Consider the following 16,208-nt stretch of genomic DNA (forward strand, 5'->3'; position numbering starts at 1 on the left):
GCTGCAAAGCATTGCATCAAAAATTGTACTTAAACGCCCCTGTTAAACAGGGGCAGAAAAATTGGGCCTTAGGCACTGGTGCCATCACACTGCAACCTCTGCCATATACTCTAGTTTTATTGCAGGAATTAGCCCTGCTGCAAAGCATTGCATCAAAAATTGTACTTAAACGCCCCTGTTAAACAGGGGCAGAAAAATTGGGCCTTAGGCACTGGTGCCATCACACTGCAACCTCTGCCATATACTCTAGTTTTATTGCAGGAATTAGCCCTGCTGCAAAGCATTGCATCAAAAATTGTACTTAAACGCCCCTGTTAAACAGGGGCAGAAAAATTGGGCCTTAGGCACTGGTGCCATCACACTGCAACCTCTGCCATATACTCTAGTTTTATTGCAGGAATTAGCCCTGCTGCAAAGCATTGCATCAAAAATTGTACTTAAACGCCCCTGTTAAACAGGGGCAGAAAAATTGGGCCTTAGGCACTGGTGCCATCACACTGCAACCTCTGCCATATACTCTAGTTTTATTGCAGGAATTAGCCCTGCTGCAAAGCATTGCATCAAAAATTGTACTTAAACGCCCCTGTTAAACAGGGGCAGAAAAATTGGGCCTTAGGCACTGGTGCCATCACACTGCAACCTCTGCCATATACTCTAGTTTTATTGCAGGAATTAGCCCTGCTGCAAAGCATTGCATCAAAAATTGTACTTAAACGCCCCTGTTAAACAGGGGCAGAAAAATTGGGCTGCTGGCATCACCCAGAACCAAAAATGTTCTTCCAACATATCAGCGGAGGAGGAAGAGGATAGACAATCAACATAACAGGACAGTCACTCAGCATCAGCATAGGCAGTCTTGAAGGGATGTGGTATTTAAAAAAAAATTATTCGGTTACATCAGCTTCAGGTGCTTGGTAGCTGTGGGTGATCCAAGACTGATTCATCTTGATGAAGGTCAGTCGATCAACTGATTCGGTGGACAGGCGCACCCTGTGATCGGTAACGAAGCCACCAGCAGCACTGAAGGTCCGTTCCGAAAGAACGCTGGATGCAGGACAGGCCAGTAGCTCAATTGCATACTGTGCAAGCTCTGGCCAGTGATCCATCCTCAAGACCCAGTAAGCCAGAGGATTTTCAGTGGGAAAGGTGTCCAAGTCTGACCTTGCCCCTAGGTATTCCTGCACCATGTAAATTAGACGCTGGGGATGGGTGCTGGAACCAATCATACCTTGGGGCTGTGGACTAAAAAATTGTCTGAAAGCATCAGTCAGACGGCCACCTTCTCCACCGCTCCTTCTGACTGATGCCTCAGCAACACGTTGTCCAGGACCAGGAGTTTGTGACCTCCCAGTCTCTGGGAACGCGTTGCACAGAGCTTTCTGCAAGGCCTCCCGGAGATGTCTCATCCTCTGCTCCCTCTGCGATGGCAAGATAAGGTCGGCAACCTTACCCTTGTACCGTGGATCAAGGAGAGTGGCCAGCCAGTAATGGTCCCTCTCCTTGATCCGAAGAATACGAGGATCCTTCCGCAGGCTTTGCAGGATCAGGGAGGCCATGCAGCATAGGTTAGCTGAGGCATTCGGTCCGGAGTCCTCTGGGTCACTAAGGACAACATGATCCGCAGCTACCTCCTCCCAGCCACGTACAAGTCCACGTGTTTCTTGGGACTGTAAATCATCCCTATAAGACTGCTGCTGCTGATGCTGATGCTGAGTGCCAGCCTCCACCTCCATGCTGACACAATCATCCTCCTCCTCCTCTTCCTCCTCCTCATCCTCTTCCTGTGTGATGGGTGGCACAGCAGGAACACTGTCTGGATAAAGGGGGCCTTGAGATGCAAGGAAGTCCTCCTCTTCCTGCCTCTGTTCTGCCTCAAGTGCCCTGTCCATTATTCCACGCAGCGTATGCTCCAAGAGGTGGACAAGAGGTACAGTGTCACTGATGCAAGCACTGTCACTGCTCACCATCCTTGTGGCCTCCTCAAACGGTGACAGGACAGTGCATGCATCCCTGATCATGCCCCACTGGCGTGGTGAGAAAAAACCAAGCTCCCCTGACCCTGTCCTGGTGCCGTAGTCACACAGGTACTCATTGATGGCCCTCTGCTGCGTGTGCAGCCGCTGCAGCATGGCCAATGTTGAGTTCCATCTGGTGGGCATGTCACATATAAGGCGGTTCTTGGGCAGGCTCAACTCCTTTTGGAGCTCAGCCAGCCGAGCACAGGCATTAAATGATCGGCGGAAATGCACACAGACTCTCCTGGCCTGCTTCAGGACATCCTGTAAGCCGGGGTACCTGCCTAAGAACCGCTGCACCACCAGGTTAAGGACGTGAGCTACACAGGGCACATGGGTCAGTTGTCCCTGTCGGAGGGCGGAGAGGAGGTTGGTGCCATTGTCGCAAACCACCATTCCTGGCTTAAGCTGGCGTGGCGTCAACCACCTCTCGGCCTGCCCCTGCAGAGCTGACAAAACATCCGCCCCAGTGTGGCTCCTGTCCCCCAAACAAACCAGCGCAAGCACGGCATGGCATCGTTTTGCCTGCGTACTTGCGTAGCCCCTGGAACGCCTACGGAGCACCGCTGGTTCTGAGGACAGAGCACTGGAAGAGGCCATGGAGGAAGAAGAAGAGGAGGGGGTGGAGGAGAGAGGTGTGTCACAACCAATAGTAGCATTTTGGAGGCGTGGTGGCGGAACAACCTCCAACACTACTGCACCTTGTCCTGCATCCTTCCCAGCAGCCAGAAGAGTGACCCAATGGGCCGTGAAAGACAGGTAACGTCCCTGTCCATGCCTGCTGGACCATGAGTCAGCGGTAATATGCACCTTACCGCTGACCGCCCTGTCCAGCGAGGCAAGGACATTGCCTTCCACATGCCGGTAGAGAGCCGGAATCGCCTTCCGTGAGAAAAAGTGGCGTTTGGGGACCTGCCACTGAGGAACCGCACATTGTACAAACTCACGGAAGGGGGCCGAGTCTACCAACTGAAAAGGCAGCAGTTGAAGTGCTAGCAATTTAGCCAAGCTAGCATTCAACCTCTGGGCATGTGGATGGCTGGGAGTAAACTTCTTCCGCCGGTCCAGCAGCTGGGGCAGGGACATTTGCCTGCTATAATCGGATGTGGATGTACCACTAGCAGAGTTCCCGGAAGCACTTGGCTGTGACACACCTAATTCTACACCTTCATTCCTCTCAGAGCAGGTTTCAGCGAGGACTGAAGGTCTAGTGGGGTTGGAGATGCCAGCTGATGAGGAGCAAGAAGAGGTCCGCTTTGTTCTTTGGTGTGGGTCTTTGAGGTACGCTTGCCAACGAGCTGCATGGCAGGTCAACATATGTCTGGTCAAGCATGTGGTGCCCAAGCGGCTGATGTTTTGGCCACGTGAGATACGCTTGACACATATTTTGCAAATAGCAGCGGTGCGATCTGATGCACTCATCTCAAAAAAGGCCCACACCAAAGAACTTTTAGAATAACGCGCAGAGGAAGCGCTCTGCGCAGGCGGAGCTCTGCGGTGTGATTCAGTCAGTGTGCTGCCCCTAAGCTGGCCCCCGGAGGGCATCCTGCCTCGTTGGACATGTGCCTCCTCCTCCTCCTCCTCCTCCCTCCTTCCAGGCACCCACGTGGAGTCAGTGCCCTCATCATCCCCTCCCTCTTCATCGCTGTAGCAAACCTGGCAGTATGCTGCAGCTTGTGGAACATGACTGCCAGATTGCTGTCCTTCTTGAGCACCCCCTCTCTCTGCGCTCACGCTACTGCCTTCCTCTAGCTGAGTGTCATCATCAGAGCCCACCAAACACTGGGCATCCTCCTGGAGCATGTACCCAACACTGTGCTCAAAGAGTTCACGAGACTCCTCAGGAGGACGTGGTGGGTCTAGGGAAGGAGTCACTGATGATGACATTGAGGGGAGGGAAGACGATGCGTTGGCAGCTGCTTTGCTACTACCCTGAGACTGGGTGAGAGAGGATGAGGAGGATGAAGAGGGCTTAGTCATCCACTCTACCAAGTCGTTGGCATGTTGCGGTTCAACATGTCCAGCTGCAGAAAAGAAGGACAAGCATGTCCCATGGCCATGTGCTGATGACAATGCACCGCGTCCACGACCAGCACTGTTGTCTCTAGACACAGAGCCTGCTTGCCCTCTTTTATCGGCTCGCGCCTGTCTGCCTCTCCTTGCTGGCCTTCCAGACATGGTAATGGCCTGAAGGGAGTTGGGTAAAACAGTAGTTGGGTAGTTTATATTGTGCTGGAGGCACACAACACCCACTAACTCCTGCAGATGCCTTTTTTATAGAACAGCAGAGATAAAGGGGTATATACAAATGTATACTGTGCTGTGCTGGAAGCACACACAACTTCCAATAACTCCTGCAGATGGCAATTGGGCTCAAATAGAGAACAGCTATGTAGGTGGATTATAGCGGTATGTACTGGGTACAGAGCACGCAGACAGCACGCACTATCTCCTGCCACTACTGACTGCAAGCTCTATTATTAAAGATGGACCACTAGCTATATAGGTGAGGTGAATACCACGGTGTATACTGCGGTCAGGGCACGCAGACAATAACCAGAAAACAGCAGAGTTAAAGGGGTATATACAGATGTATACTGTGCTGTGCTGGAAGCACACACAACTTCCAATAACTCCTGCAGATGACAATTGGGCCCAAATAGAGAACAGCTATGTAGGTGGATTATAGCAGTATGTACTGGGTACAGAGCACGCAGACAGCACACACTATCTCCTGGACCACTAGCTATATAGGTGAGGTGAATATCACGGTGTATACTGCGGTCAGGGCACGCAGACAATAACCAGAAAACAGCAGAGTTAAAGGGGTATATACAGATGTATACTGTGCTGTGCTGGAAGCACACACAACTTCCAATAACTCCTGCAGATGACAATTGGGCCCAAATAGAGAACAGCTATGTAGGTGGATTATAGAGGTATGTACTGGGTACAGAGCACGCAGACAGCACACACTATCTCCTGGACCACTAGCTATATAGGTGAGGTGAATATCACAGTGTATACTGCGGTCAGGGCACGCAGACAATAACCAGAAAACAGCAGAGTTAAAGGGGTATATACAGATGTATACTGTGCTGTGCTGGAAGCACACACAACTTCCAATAACTCCTGCAGATGACAATTGGGCCCAAATAGAGAACAGCTATGTAGGTGGATTATAGAGGTATGTACTGGGTACAGAGCACGCAGACAGCACACACTATCTCCTGGACCACTAGCTATATAGGTGAGGTGAATACCACAGTGTATACTGCGGTCAGGGCACGCAGACAATAACCAGAAAACAGCAGAGTTAAAGGGGTATATACAGATGTATACTGTGCTGTGCTGGAAGCACACACAACTTCCAATAACTCCTGCAGATGACAATTGGGCCCAAATAGAGAACAGCTATGTAGGTGGATTATAGCGGTATGTACTGGGTACAGAGCACGCAGACAGCACACACTATCTCCTGGACCACTAGCTATATAGGTGAGGTGAATACCATGGTGTATACTGCGGTCAGGGCACGCAGACAATAACCAGAAAACAGCAGAGTTAAAGGGGTATATACAGATGTATACTGTGCTGTGCTGGAAGCACACACAACTTCCAATAACTCCTGCAGATGACAATTGGGCCCAAATAGAGAACAGCTATGTAGGTGGATTATAGCGGTATGTACTGGGTACAGAGCACGCAGACAGCACACACTATCTCCTGGACCACTAGCTATATAGGTGAGGTGAATACCACGGTGTATACTGCGGTCAGGGCACGCAGACAATAACCAGAAAACAGCAGAGTTAAAGGGGTATATACAGATGTATACTGTGCTGTGCTGGAAGCACACACAACTTCCAATAACTCCTGCAGATGACAATTGGGCCCAAATAGAGAACAGCTATGTAGGTGGATTATAGCGGTATGTACTGGGTACAGAGCACGCAGACAGCACACACTATCTCCTGGACCACTAGCTATATAGGTGAGGTGAATACCACGGTGTATACTGCGGTCAGGGCACGCAGACAATAACCAGAAAACAGCAGAGTTAAAGGGGTATATACAGATGTATACTGTGCTGTGCTGGAAGCACACACAACTTCCAATAACTCCTGCAGATGGCAAATGGGCTCAAATAGAGAACACTGACAGCCATGTAGGTGGATTATAGCGGTATGTACTGGGTACAGAGCACGCAGACAGCACGCACTATCTCCTGCCACTACTGACTGCAAGCTCTATTATTAAAGCTAGATCACTAGCTATATAGGTGAGGTGAATATAGTGGTGTATACTGCAGTCAGGGCACAGACAATAACCACTACAATAGGAAATCAGCCAAAAACGATTGGTGTGTAACTGTGTTGAAGGTACACAGAACACCCACTGCTTCAGATGCCAACACATTACACGAGGCCGCCTCAAAGGCGGCCTTATATAGTGTGGGGCGTGCACTACACAGCCTGAGCTATGATTGACCACAGGCAGGACGCCTGTGGCCAATCATGGCTCTCCGCGCTACTGGCGCTGCGATTGGCCAAGCATGCGGGGTCACAGTGCATGCTTGGCCAATCATGAGCCAGCAATGCACTGCGCCATCGCAGTGCATTGTGGGCCACACGAATTTTGCCGCCAACGGCCCAAACGTTCGGAATTCGGCGAACGCCCGAACGACCAATGTTCGAGTCGAACGTACGTTCGACTCGAACACGAAGCTCATCCCTAATAAAGATATAAAATTTTTATTTTCTGTGAAGAATCACCAACAAGTGGGACACAATTGTGAAGTGGAACGAAATCTATTGGATATTTTAAACTTTTTTAACTAATAAAAAAATGAAAAGTGGGGCGTGCAAAATTATTCGGCCCCCTTGCGTTAATACTTTGTAGAGCCACCTTTTGCTGCGATTACAGCTGCAAGTCGCTTGGGGTTATGTCTCTATCAGTTTTGCACATCGAGAGACTGAAATTCTTGCCCATTCTTCCTTGCAAAACAGCTCGAGCTCAGTGAGGTTGGATGGAGAGCGTTGAACAGCAGTTTTCAGCTCTTTCCACAGATTCTCGATTGGATTCAGGTCTGGACTTTGACTTGGCCATTCTAACACCTGGATACGTTTATTTGTGATTCATTCCTTTGTAGATTTTGCTGTATGTTTGGGATCATTGTCTTGTTGGAAGATAAATCTCTGTCCCAGTTTCAGGTCTTTTGCAGACTCCAACAGGTTTTCATCCAGAATGGTCCTGTATTTGGCTGCATCCATCTTCCCCTCAATTTTAACCATCTTCCCTGTCCCTGCTGAAGAAAAGCAGGCCCAAACCATGATGCTGCCACCACCATGTTTGACAGTGGGGATGGTGTGTTGAGGGTGATGAGCTGTGTTGTTTTTATGCCAAACATATCATTTTGCATTGTGGGCAAAAAGTTCGATTTTGGTTTCATCTGACCAGAGCACCTTCTTCCACATGTTTGGTGTGTCTCCCAGGTGGCTTGTGGCAAACTTTAGACAAGACTTTTAATGGATATCTTTGAGAAATGGCTTTCTTCTTGCCACTCTTCCATAAAGACCAGATTTGTGCAGTGTACATTAAGCTTTGGCGCTAAAACCTTTTTTACGTGCACTGTGGGTGCCAAAATTATGTATATGTGTGGGGTGATCTGTAATCTCTGCTGATGATCTAAATAATTATTGTGAAATAATGTGGAAATCTCCTAAAATCCACTATATGCGTGATGTCTACCAAAAAACGTGTGTTGAAAAGAAAAAAGGAAAAAATAAAGAGAAAAAATGTGTGTATCTGTTAACTTGCAGTTCAAAAATACACATGTGTTGCAAGAAAATAGTGAATAAGTCGCATGAAAATAAACAATTAAAAATAATAATACATGTGTGCTTAGTAATCATATGCAAACCATAAACCAATATCTATAAATTATGCTCTATGTTCAGAATCCTCAAAAGTGACAGTCAAAAAGCGTTTGTGAAAGTACCAAGAAAATATAACAAAAAATCTTTCAATGTCCAACAGAATTTTTTTTTCAAAGTCGCATCATTTAGTTGCTGGAAAACGCATGGAATTTCTGTCAGGTGAGGGGGGTAGAGCAAGGTGACTAGTGCAGAAGGGTTAAATGCATTCCTCTCCGGTGCGCCACTCTGTGTTAGGAAAAAGATATATATATGCGCTCACCAGACCAAAAACCCACAATGGGTTAACCGAGCAGTCACAGTATGAGCCACTGTGCAGCTTTCCTTGGGCTCTGCTTCTGCTATGCTGGGGGGAATGCTTTACACTTTTCCTTCCACAAATGGTCCGTTTAGCAATTACACATAGGAGGAAACAGAAGTACAACCATAGTGCAATTTCATGCGACTTATTCACTATTTTCTTGCAACACATGTGTATTTTTGAGCTGCAAGTTAACAGATACACACATTTTTTCTCTTTATTTTTTCCTTTTTTCTTTTCAACACACGTTTTTTGGTAGACATCACGCATATAGTGGATTTTAGGAGATTTCCACATTATTTCACAATAATTATTTAGATCATCAGCAGAGATTACAGATCACCCCACACATATACATAATTTTGGCACCCACAGTGCATGTAAAAAAGGTTTTAGCGCCAAAGCTTAATTTACACTTCAGATTTCTAGCCTACTCCTACATTCAGGGACAGGTTTCAAGCACAGGCAGCTTTAACCTTTGGAGTTCACTTTAATTTATTTTTATTTTTACTTGATTTCGCTTAGTTTTCCTCCTAACCTGTGTAGTGAACAGGTAGAATTTGTCCATAGCGCAATCTTATTTATTTTATTGTGCAGTGTACAACTGATTGATTGTTGTCCTATGGACAGACTCTCCCACCTCAGCTGTAGTTCTCTGTAGTTCATCCAGAGTGATCATGGGCCTCTTGGCTGCATCTCTGATCAGTCTTCTCCTTGTCTGAGCTGAAAGTTTAGAGGGACGGCCAGGTCTTGGCAGATTTGCAGTCGTCTGATACTCCTTCCATTTCAAAATGATCGCTTGCACAGTGCTCCTTGGGATGGTTAAAGCTTGGGAAATCTTTTTGTATCCAAATCCGGCTTTAAACTTCTCCACAACAGTATTACGGACCTGCCTGGTGTGTTCCTTGGTCTTCATGATGCTCTATGCACTTTCAATAGAACCCTGAGGCTATCACAGAGCAGGTGCATTTATACAGAGACTTGATTACACACAGGTGGATTCTATTTATCACCATCAGTCATTTAGGACAACATTGGATCATTCAGAGATCCTCGCTGAACTTCTGGAGTGAGTTTGCTGCACTGAAAGTAAAGGGGCCGAATAATTTTGCACGCACCACTTTTCAGTTTTTTATTTTCTAAAAAAGTTTAAAATATCCAATAGATTTCGTTCCACTTCACAATTGTGTCCCACTTGTTGGTGATTCTTCACAAAAATTTAAATTTGTATATCTTTATGTTTGAAGCCTGAAATGTGGCAAAAGGTTGAAAAGTTCAAGGGGGCCGAATACATTCACAAGGCACTGTAATTATCGTCAGTTTATACCCTTATTAGATGTTACTTAAAAAACACACCAGATCAAATTCCTTGTTAAGCCCCTTAGAGGCCAAAGTTTTAAGCTCATGAATCCACCAGGATTCCTTTTTACTTAATTCTCTAATCCTGTTGTCCCCTCTCTGATAACTATTATGCTCCTCTATACCCAAGAAATGAAGACCTCTATATTCTTCTTTAACCACTTGACCACTGGGCACTTAAACACCCTTAATAACCAGACCAATTTTCAGCTTTCGGTGCTCTCACATTTTGAATGACAATTACTCAGTCATGCAACACTGGACCTATATGAAATTTTTGTCCTTTTTTTCACACAAATGGAGCTTTCTTTTTGGTGGTATTTAATCACCGCTGGGTTTTTTATTTTTTGTGCTATAAAAGAAAAAATACAGAAAATTCTGTAAAAAAAATGAAATTTTCTTTGTTTCTGTTATAAAATTTAGCAGATTAGTAATTTTTTCTTCATAAATTTTGGCCAAAATTTATACTACTACATATCTTTGGTAAAAATAAGTACAAATTGGTGGATATTATTTGGTGTTTGTGAAAGTTATAGAGTCCACAAGTTATGGTGCCAATATCTGAAAATTGATCACACCTGAAGTACTGACGGCCTATTTCAATTCTTGAGACCCTAACATGCCAGAAAAGTACAAATACCCCCCAAATGACCCCTTTTTGGAAAGAAGACATTCCAAGGTATTTAGTAAGAGGCATGATGAGTTTTTTGAAGTTGTCATTTTTTCCCACAATTCTTTGCAAAATCAAGATTTTTTTTACTTTTTTCTTCACAAAATTGTCATATTATCAGTTTATTTCTCACACAGCATATGCATACCACAAATTACACCCCCAAACACATTCTGCTATTACTCCCGAGTACGGCGATACCACATGTGTGAGACTTTTACACAGTGTGGCCACATACAGAGGCCCAACATGCATGGAGCACCATCAGGCGTTCTGGAGCACCCAGGACAATTCTGACATTTCTCTCCTACATGTAAAAATCATCATTTATTTGCTAGAAAATTACATAGAATCCCAAAACATTATATATGGTTTTTTTTAGCAAACACCCTGGAGAATACAATGGTGGTCGTTGCAACTTTTTATCTCGCACGGTATTTGCGCAGGAATTTTTCGAATGCTTTTTTTTGGAAAAAAAACAGTTTTGTGCTTAACCACTACAATACAGGGCACTTTCACCCCCTTCCTTCCCAGCCCAATTTTCAGCTTTCATCGCTCTCGCGCTTTCAGTGACAATTGCGCGGTCATGCTACACTGTACCCAAATGAAATTGTTATCATTTTGTTCGCACAAATAGAGCTTTATTTTGGTGTTATTTATTCACGACTCCGTTTTTTATTTTTTGCGATATAAGCACAAAAAAAGCGGAAATTTGGAAAAAAAACAATATTTTCTTTTTTCTATTTGAAAAGAAATCCAATAAAATCAAATTTTGTCATAAATTTAAGCCAAAATGTATTCTGCTACATGTTTTTGGTAAAAAAAATTCCGTTAACTGTATAATAATTGGTTTGTGTGATCACGGACATATGTACGCAAATGATCATGTACATATGTGTGCAGGTGATCACGTACATATGTGTGCAGATAATCATTGGGACATGTGATTTTAGTGGGACATATGTGGGGGACATGTTTTTATTATTAGGGACATGTGTTTTTATTATTTGGGGACATGTATGTTTTGGGGACATGTGTGGTTTGGGGACATATGTGGGGACTGTGTTTGTACTGTGTGGTGTGTTGTGTGTTGACACTAGACTGATGATCAGTGAGTAAAAAGCTGTAAAAAGCAGCCCATACTCACTGATCATCAGCCGGCTGCAGCGTTCTGCTCTCCTCTCCTCAGCGATGACTTCCGTGTGAGGAGAGGAGAGCCGATTGCCTAGCAACCGGCTGTTTGTTTACATCACATGACGGCCGTGATTGGACACGGCCGTCATGTGATCAGGAGGGCCAATCACAGAGCCCTCCTGCCGATCTCAGATGTGCCGTGTCCGGGTGACACGAGCACATCGGGATCGCGCCGCTGCGCGGGCACGCGCGCGCGCGATCCCGCTACTTCTGAATGACGTTCAGGAACGTCCTATCAGGAGTAGACGGCTCCCACCTGGCCGTATATATGCATTGGCCGGGTGGGAAGTGGTTAAAAAAAACAAAAAAAAAAACAGTGAAGTTAGCCCAATTTTTGCATAATGTGAAAGATGAAGTTACACCGAGTAAATCGATACCTAACATGTCACTCTTCAAAATTGCACAGGCTCGTGGAATGGCGCCAAACTTTGCTATTTAAAAATCCCCATAGGCGACGATTTAATTTTTTTTTTACTGGTTATATGTTTTGAGTTACAGAGGAGGTCTAGGGCTCGAATTATTGCTCTCGCTCTAACGTTCGCAGCGATACCTCACATGTGTGGTTTGAGCACCGTTTTCATATGTGGGCGGGACTTACGTATGCGTTCGCTTCTGCATGCGAGCAAAAAAATGTATTGTTCATTTTACTTTATTTATTTTAGGTTGACATTTTTTTCCCCAAAAATAAATGTTTTGATCACTTTTATTCCTATTACAAGGAATGTAAACATCCCTTGTAATAGAAATATGGCATGACAGGTCCTCTTTACAGTGAGATATGGGGTCAATAAGACCCCGCATCTCACCTCTAAGCTGGGAAGCCTGAAAAAAAAAAAAAAAAAAAGATTCTGGATTTGATCATATTGGCAAGTCGGTAGAAGCACCGGAGGGCAGCGGGAGGGGGGGGGGTGTCTATGGCTGGGTATTGCAGGGTATCACCGACTATGGCTGGGTATGGCTGGGTATCTCAGAGTATGGCGCTGCAGAGTATTGCGTTGCAGAGCATTGCAGGATATTGGAGGGTGTTGCAGAGCATTGAAGTGTTGCACAGTATTGGCGGGTGTTGCAGAGCATTGCAGAGTGTTGCAGGGTGTTGGTGGGTGTTGCAGAGCATTGCAGAGTGTTGCAGAGTGTTGCAGGGTATTGGCGGGTGTTGCAGAGCATTGCAGAGTGTTGCAGGGTATTGGTGGGTGTTGCAGAGCATTGCAGAGTGTTGCAGAGCATTGCAGAGTGTTGCAGGGTATTGGCGGGTGTTGCAGAGCATTGCAGAGTGTTGGCGGGTGTTGCAGGGTATTGCAGAGTGTTGCAGGGTATTGCAGAGTAATGCAGAGTATTGCAGGGTATTGCAGAGTATTGCAGGGTATTGCAGAGTAATGCAAAGTAATGCAGAGTATTGCAGTGTAATGCAGAGTATTGCAGAGTAATGCAGAGTGTTGCAGGGTATTGCAGAGTAATGCAGAGTATTGCAGTTTAATGCAGTGTAATGCAGTGTAATGCAGTGTAATGCAGAGTATTGCAGAGTATTGCAGAGTAATGCAGAGTAATGCAGAGTGTTGCAGGGTATTGCAGAGTAATGCAGAGTAATGCAGAGTAATGCAGAGTATTGCAGAGTAATGCAGAGTAATGGCAGGGTATTGCAGAGTAATGCAGAGTAATGGCAGGGAATTGAGGGGTTAATTTTCGGTGAGCAGCGATGTGGGCACTGCAGATGCAGCCCACATCGCTGCTGACACCGATCTCTTCCCCCTCCGCTGTTCCGATCGGTACAGAGAGGGGGAGGGAGGAACCGGCGTCATAAGATGACGCCGGTTTGTTTACAAGTGATCACTCTGTCATTTGACGGAGCGATCGCGTGGTAAACGGCCGCTATGAGCGGCCGTTTACCGTGATCCGTGATGCGCCGGGTCCACAGTGCTCTCGAGTGTGCGCCCCAGGGGGAATTCTGGGAGGACCTCATATGACGGCCTCCCAGAGATAAGAAACCACCCTGTAGCCGTCATTTGGCTATAGGGCGGTTGTTAAGTGGTTAATATGGACCAGTCAAAAATGATTTGATAAATGATTTTTCTCTTACCCCTACTTATATTGTATGCAGTGGGTATAGAAAAGAATCACCCACTTTAAAAAAATCACATTCTGTTGCCTTGCAGCCTGAAATGAAGACAGTTTTTGTTTCACTCAGCAACATATAACACCCAAGTGAAAATAATAACAACAAAATGTCAGAAAAAAAAATCAATGAGTTTGAAAAAGGATCATCCCCTTCCTAAAAATGACTTATAAACTCAATCAGGTGTAGCTAATCACCTTCTCAATGGCACACAAAGCCATTTGATTTTCAACTGTGGTCAGCTGTTATCATTTGATTAGCTCAGTATGAAAAGAGCTTTCCTTGAGCATTTCAGTCCCTGGTAGTGTAACTGAAGCAAACAATCAACTATGAATGGCAAGGCATTTTAGCTATTTGGTATTTTAATAGAGTTTTTTTTTAGAATTTGGAACATATTTGTTATACAATACCTAGTATGTTTTAGACATAAGGGGATTTTATATAGATGTAGCATGGTGATGGCCTTTTGCATACACACTGCAGCATAATGGTAATTCATAGGAAAATGGTGCTGAATAACAGTTCAACATGTAGAATAGTCTATGGGAAAATGGCACTCAGGATTGACATGTATAATGGAGAGTGGCATGACATCCAATCATATGTCCCTGATGAAGCAACTAATATCTACAGAAGGACGGCTTACAAATGGCAGCTTCCATAATTCTTTTGCTAAAGTTTTCCTTTAAAGAACTTACATTTTTTTTGTTGCTGCCTTGTACCTTTAAAAATAAAAGTAAACTGCTTTTACTGCAGTATCTTCAATCCAGAGCTTTCATGTACAGTACTTTTTCTCTGCCACCAGATGCTTGTAGGTGGGGTGTGGCATGTGCATTGTGCAATAGTGTCTCTAACTCACAGAGACAAGTGCAATAGAACTTGTATTGAAGTAGAGCAAAGACAAAACAACCCAACTGGGTGCACTCACAAATTCCAACAATGAGAAGATGACAGGTGTCAGCCCGGATAACAGCGTCTATTGAGAGAGCAGAAAGCAGCCTGGCCAATCGGTGCCCCAAATGGAAATATGTCCATATTAGTTGCAACCCTACGTTTTCCCTTCTCATCAGGAACCCTTCCCTATCACTAGTACTATCTCAACCTAGTGGTGTACCTATCCCCACTCTGTTACTCACCAAAAAGTGCACCAAGCCTGTAACCCAGGGCCTTAAGTAGACCCTGCCTGAACCAAGAGGGCTACTGAAGTCACATGGGGCATCAGCATCCAATCAGGTGCTTCCCCAGTGACCCAGCAAACCATAGAGGAACTGTATTCCTCTTGACTTCTTCTCCAGCTTCCTCAAAGTAGACTGCACCTGTCTACATGCTGCCAGTCTTCTAGGTTGAACAACTGCTGATGCCATTCAGCCCTCTTCCTTTGACCTGAAGCTGTCCTTTGACCAGATCTATCCTTTGACTAACAGTACTCCTAGACTGGGTGGTGCACACATGTCATTGCATGAGAGCTGCTTAGTCAAGAAAATAGGACCGCTTACCATTGTGAAAGAATAGAAAGTACTCATGGGTGTAGATTTACTAAAACTGGAAAGTGCAAAATCTGGTGCAGCTGTGCATGGCAGCCAAACAGCTTCTAACTTTAGCTTGCTTAATTAAGTTTTGACAAAAATCTGGAAGCTGATGGGTTTCTATGCTGAACCAGATTTTGCACTTTCCAGTTTTAGTAAATCTCCACCCATGATGTCATCAGGCTGTTGCAAACTATTATGGTTATTTATGTTATTTTTTTTCAAATAAAAATGTGTGTGTGTGTGTGTGGGGGGGTGGGGGGTTGGGGTGACAAAGTAAAGCTATAAAAAGTGTATATTTAGAAATAATGTGAATTTCATAAATACATTTAAAAGGTACTTTTCAACAGTATAAATGCTAAAAGTGTCTCTAATCTTCACTTTAGTTATTCATACATCATTGGGAAAGAAACTTGGATTGAATGGTGGCCAAACAGCAAAGAATGCCAGGATCCAGAAAATGAGGATTTATGTGAGGTCTACTTCATACTGGCTGATCATCTGGAGCTCCATGGCTGTCGATCATAGAGGCTATTAACCTGAAATCTCAGGAACATTCCTTCTCTGGTTTCTAGTTTATCTATCAGTGTTTTAGTAGAGCGTATTATGTTTGCTTTGTCAGTAAGCTTTGCCAATATTAGCTGTGCCAATAAAACATTTATTTACCAGTTTTTCTATGTGTGCCATTGTGAAATATTCATTATATCACAGGATTTACAGACAAGCTGAGCCCAGAGAGGGGGAATAAGCAATAATGTCCCTGATGTGTTGCTGTAAAACATTTTACCTCAAAATGTTGCTGTTTTTGAATACTGGCCACCTTCAACTAATGTTAGATCAAGACCCCATATCGGAGATTTCCTCTCACATCCTGTACAAATTACCATGAGATCATTGTTGTGAGCCTATATTTATGTCCCATGCCTCAGGAATCCATTCTGCGTATATTCTGATGGATAATCTCATAGGGAACCAGTGACACAATTACCAAAGTTATATAAACTGTATGAAGATTCAGAATACACTCTACAGAAGGGAAATGGGAAGTCCAGGTCACAGCCATTCCCTGGGTTTCACTATAAAAAGTAGTGAGAGGA

General features: G+C 44.8%; 1 protein-coding gene across 1 annotated transcript in view; it reads left to right on the top strand.

Moving 5' to 3' along the window:
- Positions 1 to 15,782, top strand: part of LOC143961246 (complement C3-like) — a 659,302-nt gene extending 643,520 nt beyond the window's left edge. Inside the window, exon 41 of the mRNA XM_077470481.1 lies at positions 15,498 to 15,782. Coding sequence (XP_077326607.1) covers positions 15,498 to 15,639 — 142 coding nt within the window. The 3' untranslated portion in view covers positions 15,640 to 15,782. The remainder of the gene's footprint in view (positions 1 to 15,497) is intronic.
- The last annotated feature ends 426 nt before the right edge of the window (positions 15,783 to 16,208 follow it).

Source organism: Lithobates pipiens, unplaced genomic scaffold, assembly GCF_037356315.1.
Source record: "Lithobates pipiens isolate NorthernLeopardFrog02 unplaced genomic scaffold, aLitPip1_a1.2 Scaffold_8, whole genome shotgun sequence".
NCBI classification, from domain to species: Eukaryota; Metazoa; Chordata; class Amphibia; order Anura; family Ranidae; genus Lithobates; species Lithobates pipiens.